The sequence below is a fragment of the Sesamum indicum genome, linkage group LG4 (genome assembly GCF_026168435.1).
Source record: "Sesamum indicum cultivar Baizhima isolate 11 linkage group LG4, ASM2616843v1, whole genome shotgun sequence".
NCBI lineage: Eukaryota > Viridiplantae > Streptophyta > Magnoliopsida > Lamiales > Pedaliaceae > Sesamum > Sesamum indicum.
The window spans coordinates 18,512,835-18,528,449 of record NC_142660.1 but is presented as its reverse complement, the minus strand read 5'-3'; the positions used below and the strand labels follow the sequence as shown (position 1 = coordinate 18,528,449).

Below are 15,615 nucleotides of genomic sequence, written 5' to 3'. Positions count from 1 at the left end.
TAATGTATATAATGAATTATAATAAATCTTAGTTTGAAACACCATTTTTTTTTTCGTGACAACTATTTTGATACCCAAATACAAGTAATTTATTTTGGCAATTTGAATTTAAGTAATTTTTTTGTATAATATGTATCTAACATATTTTATATATTTTTGTTTTAATTTATATTTTTTAGTCTTTTTATTAATCTTGTAGAGAGTAAAAATGACAAACATCATCTACTGATAAGAAAAGGAAGAAAAAATAAAGAAAAAAGAAAAAGTAACGGGTCTAATATAAATAATTTTGGGTCTAGAGACTTATTGGATCTTAACAAACGTAAGATAGAATTTGAGTATAAGTCAATTTGTTGGGTTTTTTTTAATATGGACCTAATAGCCAAGACGCTGCCTATTGATACCCCTAATTGAAAGTGCCTTCATGTAATTGCAGCACGAAATTCAAGTAACCATGGCAAGAAGTAGAAAAGACAAGTTGCGATGGCCCCCAGAATATAGCATATCTCATCTGTTGGAGCATGGAGTCTGTCTCAATATCCCATCCAACCCAGCGGCCATCGGTCTTACCAGTATAATAGTTCATGGACGACCTTTATTGTAATTTAGACAAAGCTATAAGTAAACATATCTTTAGCAAACACGAATATAAGAGAATTTTTCTGATCACGTAAACCTTGTGTTCTATAATTCCTTATGTTTTTTTCATATTTTGTGCAGACATTCACAACATATATTCTGGGAACTAATACAGGTTGAGGTGTTTTGCATCTATTCACCATAAGAAAGAATCATTTAATTTTATTTTCACAGTACAGATAAAACCATGTTGCGGAGGAATTAATAAAATCTTACGAACGAAATATTTGAATCGAAAAGAATATCAGCTGGAAGGAATTCTATCACCATCCTGCCTGAGGAGCTGGGGCACTGGCTACTGGAGCAGGAGCATCATCGAAAATCCCTATTTTAACAATTCAATGAAAAAGGAAATTAGCTAAAAAAAAAAAACCAAAAAATAAAAAAATACAAGTAAAAACTAAAACCGCATCATGATCACTCCTATGCACGTATATGTGTAGAGAACTATGGGTACTCACCACACATGAGGACGTTCTGAGGAGGGGGTCGCTCCTTGGCAGGATTAGGATCAGGGTCATGCACCCGTACGTAGAGTTCTTGCCCCATGAACCAATGCATCAAATTCTGTGATCTCAAGTTCCACATTCCAGGATTGTCAAGAAACACATATACTGCAGTCCATCTTCCGGGGTAAACTTGTACCGTCGAACGAACGACTGGATCGTATAGGTTATATGTGCTGCGCGATTCAGGTGTCCATTCTCCTTCACCAAATCTGTGGTTAGTCAAAAAAAACCAGAACCGTTAGCGACTCCGAGTAGTCAAATAACTATTATAAATAAGAAAGCATAATACTGGAGTTCAGAGTCTGACCCAGTATTACGCTTTAATCCAAATTTGATAAGTCCATCACTATGCACAAGGATTAGTAAATTTAGAATATCTTATAGACGTTCTAGTTATATATAATTGATGGACGGTCGTGTAAAATATTTTAGCCTAGAAAGAAAATAAAAGAGAATGAACCGTGTAAAACACTGAGCTTCTTTTTTCTTTTTTGTGTTCGACATTTCTTTGTTGTTGTTGCACTCATTTCAACTCTGTCTTATAAGTTTTCTGACACAGAACACAAAGTAACCTAACTCGACAACACAAAATCCACTATTAGTGAATATACTATTGGAGCATGAAGTTTGACCTAACGTTCCACTTCAACCCAAATTCGACAAGTTTAATATTATAAATTGGCGTAAGTTTGTGAATTTTACAATATTTGGCTACTACTTTAGTAAGAAAATCTTAAGTAAAGAACCACCTTAAATTTGTGTATTTTTATGTTATTCCTTTGTTATTGCAGTCATTTCAACTCCCTCTTGTATGTTCTCTAACACAGAATTTAAAGTTACCTTACCCGACGACATAAAATCCAAAGCCATCCAAATGCCAAGAATCCATCTCATCACTAAGATCATTCTTGAACACTATCTCTAACCATCCCTTATGCACTCCCGTCACGACAGAAACTCCGTATGATGCAATGTCATTAGAGGACTGGACAGGGAATGCATCTAGTTGGTAAACACCTGAACCGTTTCTGAAGTAATCAGCAAGTTTCAGTGGAGTGCTTGGAGTTAGATACGACACATTGTTCACTACATAGCTTGGCACACCATTGATCACATCTCTTGACCCGTGGAGGATAAACGTTTGAGATAACGTTACGTTGGTAACATTGAATGTGCCCTGTGGATTAGGCCTTGCAGCACCAGTAGACATATTCCACCTACTCTTGTATAACAAAAATGTCGTATGAATTTGTTGTTAATTGCTTTGTACTCAAAATGAGTTCCTAATTTTTTCGTGACATGTTTGATTACTGACCTGATAGATTTAGCTTGATCGATCGAAAAGCCTACATCAAAAGGATCAGGTCCATCTGGGACAGAGCCCTGGACAGGTAAAACTGAATTTTCGTAGCGTAGTATCCCTTTGGCCACAAGGGAGTCATGGTTATCAATATTGAACAATTTTGGAGTGGCCACCATGTAGTAATCAGCTTCATCTTGATTGGCAGTAACGAGGACGGAGTAAGACTGGCCAACGTGGACGTCGAGAGAATCCAGCACGATCTGGTTCGTGTACGAGCCTTCCGTTTCAACAAGCACCATCTGGTGTTTCTGAATCCTGAAATTGAAGCTGAACACGGTTCCCACGTTTGATATTCTGAACCGGTAAGTCTTACCTATATGCATGGACATCAACAGATTATCAACAACATTCTAGTATTTATGAAGTATCCTATGTTCATTGAGGATTGATTGATTTGTTCTTTTACCTTTTGTGACAGTGAAGGATTCGTACGATGTAGAATATTGGCTACCGTAAGGCCCTTTTCCATTCATCAATATGACACCAGGGTAAACATGGGATACCCGTTCCTCTTGCAACACTAGCCTAATATGCTGTTTATCAGAACAAAAACAAAGTTTGAAAAGTGAATTTCAAAAAAAATTAGTGAGTAAGAACATGGAACGGCATCGTTCATGTCGTTTACCCTGTAGTCATCCGAGATCCAGTCACCAATAAGAAGGTCAAACTCTGCCTCCGGTTTTGGGAAAGGCACGAGGATAACGTTCCGATTGTTGACACGAATTGGTCCGAACCCTCCAGCAGCCTTATGAAAGTTAAGTGAGGGGAAATAAGTGAAGGAGCCAATCTGGTCCTTGGTCTGAAACACATAAGTCCAGTTCTTTCCTGGTTCGATCGGACAGTTTGTGCCGGAAACTCCATCTTGCCATGAGTTCAGCCTCTGTTGTATCCCATTCCTTAAAAACCAGAGCAGACATAGAAACATCAGACCTCGTCTTCATCTTCAGTTTGATCATAACAAAGTCGCCATCATATTTTAAGCTAATACATTAGTCGTACCATGTAAAGAGTAATGGTTCGTCCATGTTATTGAAGACGTTAACATGAACGACATCGTTGGTCGTGGTGTTGATGAGCGGCCCTGGGAACATCCCGTTGATGCTAATGACCTGCGCAACAGCTGTATCGTTACAAGGTCGTTTCACATATTGAGAAGGTACGGAGAACATACGAAAGAAAAAAATAAACGCAAGACGCAAAATTTTATCCTAAAGTATGGTAAAATTATAATTTTACCACTACAAAGAACTGTTTATTAACTTGAACGAAATTGGATCTGCGAACGACCGGTAGAGTTAAGTCCAGCTCCACACTCCAACATATACACATATATATATGCATGCACGAAAATATAGACAGATAATCAGATGAGTTATATACAAAATTTGCTCTCATATATGTAAACGTACGGGTTGATTGTACGTGTTGGGATAGACGGCGGATGTGTCAGCAGTTACGATCCATTCATGAAAGATGTCGATGCAGTCGACTCCGGCCAAAAGGGCAACAAGCAACACTGAGAAAACAGGAATTCTTGGCCACCTGAAGGGGCTAAAAGAAGCCATGTTCTGGTTTGATGAGAATCGTGGCTGTCGTTGAAATGGTTCATATCAACTACATTCATACTATATAGTAATCAAGAAGCAGGCCTTATGACAAACTCTGATGGATTTTACCAAGTAAACAGAGTGGAATGTCCAAATAGAGAAAGGACTAATGTAGGTATAATGAGCATCTGGACATACTCTCATGTTACTCCATGCCGGCATATGAATTTGGAAAGAACAATGCTTTGCTCCGGAGAAATCTATGTTGTCTGGAACATTATTGTCTGGACGTCGCTCGGTGAAACCTAAACCAATCAAATAGCAAGTGTAATATATTTGTCTTTTGATTGGTGTACAGTTCAGGAAAACTGACCAATCACATGGCAAAAGTGTTACATTTACTCTATGATTAATTTGATCAGACCAAATCTAATTCGAACAAAAATTTTACTCTGGTCTTTCCTTTTCAACTGCAAAGCCAAGAAACACTGAACAGGTCAAGGGCTAAAGTTAATTGTAAGTACATAAGGACTAAAGTTAATTACACAGTTGTACCATTATTTGACCAAATCAACATGCGGCTATGTTCACTGCAATAAACTATGATATTAATCATAAAATACCAAGTCAAAATTTTAAAATTATCATTAAAAATATGTATTGAATGACAATAAATTTGACGTTGTGGTGATATAATTATTCAGTAACAAAAATTGCGCGTAAAGTTGTCGTTCTTGATAATTAGTAACATATTTATTGTTGGCCTTTGGAATTCGCTTATAATTGGATTTTAACTATTTTTCGATAACACAATTTCTTAAATCAATTGATTGTACATTATTCATCAAAAAAATATCATTTCCCATCGATCATAATTGATTGATATGTCCATATGGTTAAGCCTAAGAGAGTGTCTCTTGTGGGTAATCGAAATTAAATTTTAGTTGATATGAACTAATCAAAAAATGGGATTTGCTTATTTTACCTCCTTAGTTATGTTCACAAAATTAATATCTCAGTTATGTACTAAAATGCTGTTGCGATAGCTGATTTATATTTATAGAAATAAGAATATGCGGCAAATTAGATCAAAATTAACTTGTTCACTTCATATGTCATGTAGGAAAGAGAGAGATACATTTGTTGGTTTCATTTTAAATAGGGTTGAATATAGTTACTAGCTGTGACGTATCCACTCACATCAATTACTCCAATAAAGTATTAAAATCTTAAGAAAAAAAAAATTAAAATCCCTAGTCTTTAATTTTTAAGCTTGAGAAGTCTATTTTACCCTTACTAAAATTGTTTTGCGAAAAATAAATAAATAAAGAAATTTCTAAAATGCCAATATTACCGTTTGTCAAAACTTTGTCTAATCCTACTTTTACTTGTTCATAAAACTCTTTTATTTTTGTAATCGTAAAGTACATGGAGCTCATTTTATTTTAAGTTTAGTTGTTTGTCAAATTAAATTAAAAATAAATTTATGCATTGCATATAATTATCTTATATATAAATATTTATTAATTGTATATTCTTTTAAGTAAGTATATAAATATATATGCATGTATGCAATTTATTTTTAATTTGGTACGCTGAACAAGTAAAACTAAAATTAAATAAGCTCCAAATACTTTAGGATTACGAAAATAAAAAGAACTTGATAATAAGTAAAATTAGAATTAGAAAAAGTTTCGACATAGGGTGATTTTGATATTTTAGAAATCTCTTTTAAATTTTTTTTTTCATAAAGTAATTTTGTAAGGGTAAAACGGACTTTTCAAACTTAAAAATTAACCATTTGAGGATTTTTAGTGGAAAAGTAAACTTATAAGGCTGAAAAGATAAAAAACGTGCGTATTTTATTTTTATTTAATATATTACCCATATACTAATTTTCTCTCCAATCCTTTTCTCATTCCTGCTAATAACATTGGTATATAATCTTTTAAAAAGATAACTAATCACCAATAAAAGTGCTCAATTTAATTTCTTTATTCGATGTCATTGGTATATTCTTTCAATTTAAATTGAGTAGTTTAGATACAATATATACTCATTTTGATGAATATTTTTATTAATAAAAAATATTCTTATTCTTGTTTGATGAATACTCTTTATTCTTATTTGGTGAATATTTTTATTAAAAAAATTTAAATTTTTTATATATTAAAAATTATTTTAGTATGATATTAGTTAATTTATTTTTTAATATAAAAAATAAAGTTAAAAGGTTGATTAATAAAATCACAAAAATTACTATCATATGAGTATCATTACAAAAATAAAAAGTACATGAATTTGCCGTATAGTATCATTGTTTTGAAAAGTTGTGCATAATCAACTTATATAGTATGTCAGTGATTGAGAATATTTTTGGCAGCATTTTACGTTGTTTTCGGCCAGTATTTGTGTATGTTTTTGCCTGAATTTGAGTATGTTTAAGAAGATTTGACAATGTTTTGTGCTATTTCATCACAGGGGTGTCGCATGCAATCAAGTATATTATCTCTCTATGTAACTGTGCTTACATAAAACTTGTCAGTTCACATATCTTACATGATCAAAAGTGAACAAAGATCAAAGAATTCAGCAAAACAAGAAATGAAATTTACATATGGAAAGAAATAGAGGATAACAAATCTTCATTCCCTCCATCAGAGGCATCGTCGTGCAGTATTTGACCTCCACCGACCTGCAAGAACCCGAGGAAATATATGTACTAATACATCCGATGCTCATTTTCTGACTAAGAACAGCAACTGTCCTTACGGCGTGCCTGGCAAACTTGCTTTTGCTTTAAGATTTGGTTCTTTACGGGCGTGGATCCTTTCTCCAGCAGACTAGGTACCTCCAGCATCTGCGATAAAGCATGCAGCAGTTAGCAAAATACTTGGCCTACACCCTGAAGAATGATGAACCTGTGAGAAGTTTGAGCACAAAATTTGCTCATATAGGGTGGAAATTACGCCAGAATAATGCACCTCATGCACAGATTTATTCACAAGAAGCAGTAGCTAACTGGTAAATATGATAAAGCTACTTTTGACCATTTGTGGATGTTTTAAATAACGAATGTGGAAGGTAGCTAAGTACTACTTCGGAAAGCTTATGAAACAGTAGCTAAGTACACGTTCCATCTCCAGAAATGCAGAAAGAAAGACACGTCATGAAAATTACGCTTTTGGTCCTTAAACAATACCAGTTATCCTATTTAAACCCTAAACAATCATGACTTGTACTTTTGATCCGTAAACATACATTCTTTTACTGTTTTGGTCATTTCACTCAATTGACCATTAAATCAAACAAACAAAATCAAGCGCCAAGCATGTGAGATTGCGAAGGAGGCATGGAAAAAAATTATTTCCGTCTGATTTAACAATCAATTAAACGAAAATGACCATAATTGTGAAAGAAGTGTCAGTTTAGGAACCAAAAGTGTAAGTTGTGATTGTTTAAGGACTGGAATGGAATAAGTGGTATTGTTGAGGAACCAAAAGTGTAACTATCCCTCAGATACGTAAGATAACAGTATTTATACACGTCAACATAGTATGTGGCAATATTCAAGCTTAGTATCAGCAAATTTTGTGTTAATTAAATTCCTGAACAAGTAAATCCTAATTCTACAAGGTCCGTCAACTGATCCTATTATCGTCCATGTAGCAACATGTGCTTCTACATCGAACTGCAACCAACGGAACTTACTTGAAAATCAAAGTTGGAGCAATAATATGAACGAAATTATGGAGTGATGCAAAATTGGCATAGTATTTTCGCTTTTCAAAGTTATTACAACTCTTCCAAAGACAATGATGGAACCATCATGGTATATAATAAAGTCGTACCTTCTTAGTCAGCTCCTTAAAACATTGGTTTACATTTGCTTGAGTCTTAGCGCTGCATTCAAGAAATAGACATTTGTGCTCCAGAGCGAGAGCCAATCCCTCCTCTGTGGTGACAGCCCTCTCACTTTCCTGGAAATGGTATCTATCAGTAAAGTAAGCCGTGTTGTTATTTATTTGCACATGATGACATGAAAAAAGACGCAGAATTCTTAGTGGTAAAGTCTGTCGGTAACTCCCTGCAATTTGAAACACTAAATAGAAGAGAAAATACATATCCTGCCTTAGTAGATTGGTGTGGAAATACAAAACTGATGTTGGCAAAGGCCTTTTCTTACATGAACAAACATAAAGCTTTCCAGCTGCTTTAGAATACTTTAAAGCAACACAATTTTGAGATTTTGCAGACATATATTCTCACAAAGTGTTTTTCTCTCTGATAGAACGAGACAAAACATAAGAAAAATGTGTTTTGATAAATATGCTGGCTGTTTACGAGAGCAACAAACCATAGGTAGACAGTGGAACTTACCCTATCAACTTTGTTGCCGACTAGTATCTTGATACAATCTGGATTGTTACAGTAAAGCTCTAGTTCCTTTGTCCATGTCTTGGATAGACTGGTAAAGGTCTCTCGTCTTGTTACATCATAAACTACCAAAGTCCATGTAATGCTTTAGATATTCCGACAGCAAAAAGAAAAGCAACCAACACGAGAGATTGCAAATGAACTATGAGGGGTCATAAATGCACAGATAATTATAAATTCTTCAGAACAACTATGAAAGCGAGAACATACCTAACTGCAACTTTCTCGATTCAGATAGTGAAAGAGAAACTAGTTAAATTGCGGATAAAATAAGAAAGATATAAGAGACAACAACAGAGATAGCAGAACTACAATTACGGAATGGAGATATAAATTGAAGCCTCTTTTGGTTTTTTGGCATATTTAAAAAATTTGCATGAAGAATGATCATCTCAAAAACTAAGCATCAGATTTAGAGTTGCAATATCATACCAAGGATGATTCCATGTGCTCCTCTGTAATATGAACTTATCAATGTTCCGAACCTTTCCTGCCCAGCTGCACCATAATATAAAATTCATATGAACCACTATGAAAAAGCAAGTCCTTTAGGCAGGCGGAAAAATTAGGGAATTCCCTAAAAGACCAAGGAATATGGACACAACTCAAAGGCAGGGAAGTAAATAATTGAATACTCATTTAGTGTTGAATCAGCCACAGAGGGAGGAGACCAACTCTTCACTTGTCAACCTCATCACTCACACGGAGAAGTGATTTCCGTGCACTGCCAAGAAAGCTACCAGTGAAGAGTTGAGTTACTATCATGCGACATTTTTACAATTTTACTGCACCTATCAAATGCTTTCAGTATATTAATACCATTCGACTGTCCCAGAAGTTCGTTTAGAAACTAGTAACACACATTTCTTTTAGAAGTCCTTCACTGATAATGCAGGGGAACTGAAGTCCGTTCATCAAGATTTGACAACCTAGAATTTCTAAAAAGTTAGTTTAGCATAAAGAGGCTCTCCACAAGCCACTCTTCCAGATATTCCAGACCCATAACTTTTTTAATAGTTTACTTGCAATGAAGGATATAACTGAAAATCAAAGTTAAATATCCATTTATAGTTTCAAGGTGATGGGGTACTGTCCTAGCTCCTAACTACCAGGAACATGACTTAGTCAAAGGGAGCCATCACCAGGCATATTGGCCTCTTTCAGTTGTTATTTTGTGCCAATGGATCTGGAGAAGCTGTGGCTGCTGTTTCACCACGGGAAAAAGCCTCTGTTTATTTCATTAGTTCATCATTTAGCAGCATAACTGACTGGCTCATACATTCATCTACCATCATTATGCAGGACAGCAATCGAAGTTGATCCTCCACACCGAAGAAGTTCTAGCTTTATCATATCCTACTCAAGCCCTCTCAATAAAGTATCATATTGAGCTTTTGCTCGATAGGAACTGATTAAACCAATAAATAAACTCAAGAGGAAGAATACACGATGAGGTTATACCAAGTGTACAAATGAACAAAGTAAGTAACCCGTATTAACGCTAAGTTCTCAGTTGTGATATATTCAAGAACCATTTAAATTGTAGACATAACTAATCCAAATGGAGAACATTTAACCTCATTATAGGATTTTATATAAATTTCATGAAGTTTCTATACTCCAAATAGGTGTATGAAGTTATATTGCGGTTACCTGTATCCCAAATCGTTAGTTTCAGTCTTTTTCCAGCAGTGGTTAGTAGCTTTATCTTGAAGTCTACTCCTGTTCATGGTCAGATTATAATCAAACAATCAATCTATACTGAATCAAATCAAGAAAGCAAAAACAGAGCAGTGAATCAGCTCATATCATGTCACAACTTTACTGGGAAATGCGACTTCAATTAATGACTGTTGGATGAAGTTGGGTAAACATGACCGTTCGATCAAGGACCAACCTGAATTAAAAGGGGAATTGGGAATTGAGAGTTTCTACGAAATTAGGGCGAGCTAAAGAATTGGGGATTTCGACAGAATGCGACGTCGTTTTGGAAGCTGCTGAAGAATTGAAGAAGGAACACGTGGCAGCTACTGGTGCAAGCGTGGATGACAACATCTGAGCTGCTGGAACTCAGATTTCTGCAGAAGGAAACAACCAGAAGAGGAGGCGCAAGCTTGGTTCTTACAATTCTAGGAAATAGTTTTTGAGAATTGTAATTTCAATTAATGAAGGATCCGTTGGTTGTATATGTACTGGGCAAGAACCATTTTCAGTTTTTAATGAAATTTTTATGAAGTTTTCTGCACTCTCTTCTCTCAGTTTCTTCTTCATTTTTCCCATCTTATTTCTGCAAGAACGTGACATATCAACAACTTATAGATAAACCCATCAAGAAGCTCTCCTTCTTCCTTCTCTCAAATATACCCCTTAAAGGACCAGACGACAGATTACAGAAACACACACACACATACACAGAGAACAAAACAAAAAAGGATCTTAAATTTTCTTTCTCTCACCTAAATCCAAGTATAAATCTTAGAGAACCAAAAGAGAACTCACAGGACAGCAGCCCAAAACACAAATAAAACCAACACACACACACACAGAAAAAACACCAATAGACGTACCAATAGTGGGGGAGATATCTAGTGGAAACTGCTGACAGTTGGAGATGAAGCTGAGCAAAAGACTGCTCTTGCCCACACCCGAGTCACCAATCAGCAACACCTTGAACGAGTAATCATAGTTACTGCTGCATCCAATCTTTCTTGAACCCATGAATTCATTCATTTATTACTACTATTCAACGCATCCCATCCGTCGTTCAAACCAAGAACCCATAAAAATCCAATCCCCCTTTCAAGGTTGGTGTGGGGTTGGCAGAGAATAAGGTTTTTGAATCATAGGTAATGAGTACAAATGTCTCGTTTTCATTGAGACGGTTGTACATTTGATTGTACACGCGCCGGCCTGAGGAGAGATTGCTGTGGGAGCCCACCTGACGTTGAAGTCAATACCAGTTTTCGCGGCATTCTTTCTTTTTTGGAATTTCTTTGAAACTTTTTTGAATCCTGAAGAGGGGTTCCGTTTCTTAGTGGAATTTGATCGATGTTCTGTGGGGTACCATCCAATCAAACGTATGTTCTCTGTTAATACTTCAGTTTGCAAACTTTGAATATTGGTTAAACAATTGTTCAATTAGGAAGATTTGCTCGGTTCGAATTCCGCCATTTACGTGGAATATTATCTAGTATACAGTAAGGGTGATTGTCTATTGCATGGAGAGTATTTGTGTGTTTTTTCGCTTTTGACTCTTTAAAAATAATTTTGAAATGTTTGGAATGTCAGCTTTTATTTCTAAAATAACTTAAAAAAATATTATTAGACCAAAAGCTAGAAGCACGTTGATGGTGTTTTTAGCTGTTTTGGCTTTTTTGTAAATAAATTTAATTTTATTTTTTACTATTTTATCCTTATATAATAATTTCAATTCAATTTTATCGTTTTTAATATATTTTTAAAAATATATATTTAAAATTGATATCGTAGTTTCATATGATTTCAATTTTAACAATAATTAGATTTACACTTTTAAATATTTAATATTTTAAGTTTTTTTATATTTTATGTGCTATATCATCTAATTATATTATTTCATTCACAAATTATTATTTAATTAATAAATAAAATAATTATTATTTTAAAATCATGTAAGTTTAATTATTGTGGTGAATGAACAATTATATTACTTAGTGGGAGCATTATTAAATTAAATATATATTTTTTAATATTTTTTAAAACATAAATATGAAATACTAATTGAAATAAAATTTATGATTTTTTGTGGAAGAATAATTAGGGTAGAAATACACTTTGTCCCATGAACTACTCTTGATGTAACATTTACCCTAAACTAACAAATGTAACACTTATCATCTATAATTAAATTTTTTAACAATATTGCCCTTATGTTATATATATAATTCAAAGAAGTCTTTTTCTAATAATTTTTCATTTCAAATTTAATTAAAATTTTCTTAATTCAAAAAAATATATTTTAATTTAATAAAGTAATATATAATTAGTGAATTTTTTAATTTTTATTATATCTTACAGACTCAAAATTAAGTAATGAATAAGTCCAAGAAATACACAAAAAGTTTTCATAAAAAGATTTTATTAATCTGGTAATAAAATTAAGTTATTAACTATTTATTCTTTTATATAAAAATGAGTAATTAAATAGTTTTTTGAATATATATTTTTTAAAAAAATAAGATAAAATATTTATTCTTATTCATTTTTTTGTAAAAAATAATTAACTTTTAGTTAAGCATATATATTTGCGATTTCTTTTAAAAAGCATATATGAATTATTGGTTATCTTATATATGTTATGTATCTACTATATATATATATATATATATATATATATTAATTTATACTCCCCTTTTAGTTTAAAATTTTTTTCTTATTAAAAATAATTAAAAAAAACAACTTAGTGATGATTTAATATGCAAAATACTAAAATATATTGAGAATAATATAATTATTCAAAGCATGAGGGGTTTTTTTGTCCAACCAAAAGGGTAAGTGTTATATTTGTTAGTTTAGGGGGGTAAAATGTTACCTTAGGAATAATTCAGGGGCACAAAGTATACTTTACCCAAATAATTATTAGGGACAAACAACAAGTGAAATAATAGTAAAGAAATAATATCTTTTTAACATGTAAGGACAAAACAGTTTTTCATCAATTAAGTTTATTTTAGAAGTGATTTTTCTCCAAACATTATCCAATTTAGTTTTTATCTGCTTTTGAGTATTTTTACCAACACTATCCACTCTTAATTCTACTACAACTTTTATTTTTTTTATTTTTTACAAAAATCACTTCTCTAAAAGTAGAAGCTTTTGCAAACACTCCCACGGTAGGAGTTGTTGTCTACTGCAAGAATAGGTGATGTTGAGCAGAATATGATTATTGTAATAGTTTTTGTTAGATATTGATATTGTTTTTGTTAGATATTGATATGGACAGAATAATTATACTTATAATCGATTTATTTCAATTAATAATAGTTTATCGTTCTTAATTCAAAAAAATTATGAAGATTTCTTTGTTTATGAGTATTGATGTAAAAGAAGTTTTTTTCACCCACAAGACGATTTGTGATGGTGATACACCAATTTTTTGTTATCCGAAAACACTCTCGAGTTAATTTCTTTTTTTTTTTTACGAATTGTGAATTATAATTTTATATATCTTAGGTGGCTTGCATTCATTTTGATTGAGTAAGTTTTCTAAAAGTATTCCTTTAATATTTTATGAATTTTTATGTGGGAGTTGAATATTTATTTAATTTATACTATTTATAATTGACTTGTTTTGAGGTGTTGTTACTAACTAATATTATTATTTTTAATTTCAATTCCTATTTTCTCTCCATTTCCCACTCATTCTGTCCGCTATTGCGTATTATTCAATATCCCAAAAATGTTTATTTCCTTCATTTAATATTTATTTTAAATAATTAACTATTTATGTATTATGGTTTTCTTCATCATTTATTAAAAATGATATATATTTAGGATGAGTGTATCACACACTTCTGTCACTTTGAATTAGTACATAATATAATATTTAGTGCATCTGGATTTTATGTATTTAAAATTATTGATTTTAAATCCCTAAAAATGTTGAAAGAGTTGGATTTTCTGTTGAATGAGATTGCTTTTTCCTCTCGAATGAGAGTGCTTGGGGAGTATGAGTTATTCTTTGAATTGAGAAGGTTGAGAGCTTTTGTTCGGCCATAATCTCCAGTGAAGAAGGTTCTTTTTTCCTCAAAAAAGCCTTCTTCGAGTTTGCATAGTGGTTTGTTTACCTATCAATAATTCTATGTGACGGGTATAACTTTAATTTTATCTGAAAAAGACTATTTTATTTTTTAAGGGTTTTAAAATTATAATTTTACCTAGAAGATTTGGGTCATTTGTACTGGGTTCGGGTCGCCACTGGGGTCGGGTCCAGCGACCCGCCTCCGATAACCCGAAACACGTGGCTGACGTCTATTGGGCGACATAAACCCCCTTTGCACATTATAAATACTCCATGCTTAGTGCATTTATGGTACGTAGATTTATTCACTTCTTTACTTTAGATCGCTCAGGCTCGATAGCGACTTGCTTACGTGACCTTGATACCAAGCACTGATTTAAGCATCGAAGGGTTTTAGTTGAGAACTACCCCAACAAGCCTAACAATTCTGCTTCTCTTTTCTCAGGGAACTTACATTAGTCTGGAGGGGTAGCGACCTCGACCAGCTTGGAGGACCAATTCATCCAACCAGGAAGGTAGCGTAGATTTCAACCCGAATCACTAACTTTTACACCAACTTTTTCTAGGCTTCTTTGGTTTTTTTTGTGTGCTTGTCTTTCATTCAGGTCCCTTTCTTCTTTCTCATTTTTCCCTAGTGTGTTTTGGATATTCTTGATTGAGATTTGTGTCCTTTTTCCCCTGCGTCTAGTGTTAAGTAGGTTGGGGAAGATTCATCTATCACCCCCGTGGTCAACATCGTCCTAGTTGTTGTAGTCGTTGTGGAGGGTGATTTGTGATTGGTGATGGATCAAGAGTTTAAGGATCTGTGGTATAGAAAGTGTCCATTCCACAAGAATCATGGAAGCCGAGCCATTTTGACTGTTGTGGGTGGGGTTCTTTCGTAGATGACAGTCAACTTTGAAGCCCTTAGATCTCTCTCAGTTGACTCTGAGCCCAGGAAAATGTATCAATATTTGCAAGTCTATAATTTCAAAAAACTTTGGGCTTTTTTTTTAAAAAAAAAAATTCAGCTTAATTGAAAAAATAAAAGGAATTAACTCACTCCTCTCAAACTAAAAGTTTTGAGAAGAAATTACTAAAAAATTGAGAGATGATCATGATGATCTAATTAATTTGAATATTAAACATTTTTTATTCCGTACTTTTTAAAATAAACTGATTGTGTATATTTGGATTAAATGCAATTTTAGTCCTCTAACTATAGCCAAATTCCGTTTTAGTCCTTTAACTTGTTAGGGTTTGGATCTGGTCCTCTATGTCTTTTAATTGCTCAATTTTGAGACTTTTTTCTCCGAAAAATATTCAGTCCCCCGGACGGTGGCCGTGAACTTCAAATCCTTG

The 15,615-nt window shown here is 33.4% G+C and overlaps 2 protein-coding genes across 2 annotated transcripts; both read right to left on the bottom strand.

The window, feature by feature from the left end:
- Positions 1–818: 818 nt before the first annotated feature.
- On the bottom strand, positions 819–4,261 carry LOC105161083 (monocopper oxidase-like protein SKU5). The gene is made up of 8 exons (XM_011078658.3): positions 3,921–4,261; positions 3,511–3,620; positions 3,137–3,407; positions 2,918–3,044; positions 2,464–2,824; positions 1,994–2,365; positions 1,101–1,357; positions 819–964 (listed from the first exon to the last, which is right to left on the bottom strand). Exons 1-8 carry the CDS (start codon positions 4,074–4,076, stop codon positions 903–905), a joined length of 1,716 nt encoding a protein of 571 aa, XP_011076960.1. The 5' UTR covers positions 4,077–4,261; the 3' UTR covers positions 819–902.
- A 2,413-nt stretch (positions 4,262–6,674) lies between these two features.
- On the bottom strand, positions 6,675–11,329 carry LOC105161037 (ras-related protein RABC2a). The gene is made up of 6 exons (XM_011078598.3): positions 11,063–11,329; positions 10,149–10,217; positions 8,928–8,993; positions 8,439–8,560; positions 7,910–8,038; positions 6,675–6,918 (listed from the first exon to the last, which is right to left on the bottom strand). The coding sequence occupies exons 1-6, from the start codon at positions 11,223–11,225 to the stop codon at positions 6,808–6,810; spliced, it is 660 nt and encodes a 219-aa protein (XP_011076900.1). The 5' UTR covers positions 11,226–11,329; the 3' UTR covers positions 6,675–6,807.
- Between the last annotated feature and the right edge of the window lie 4,286 nt (positions 11,330–15,615).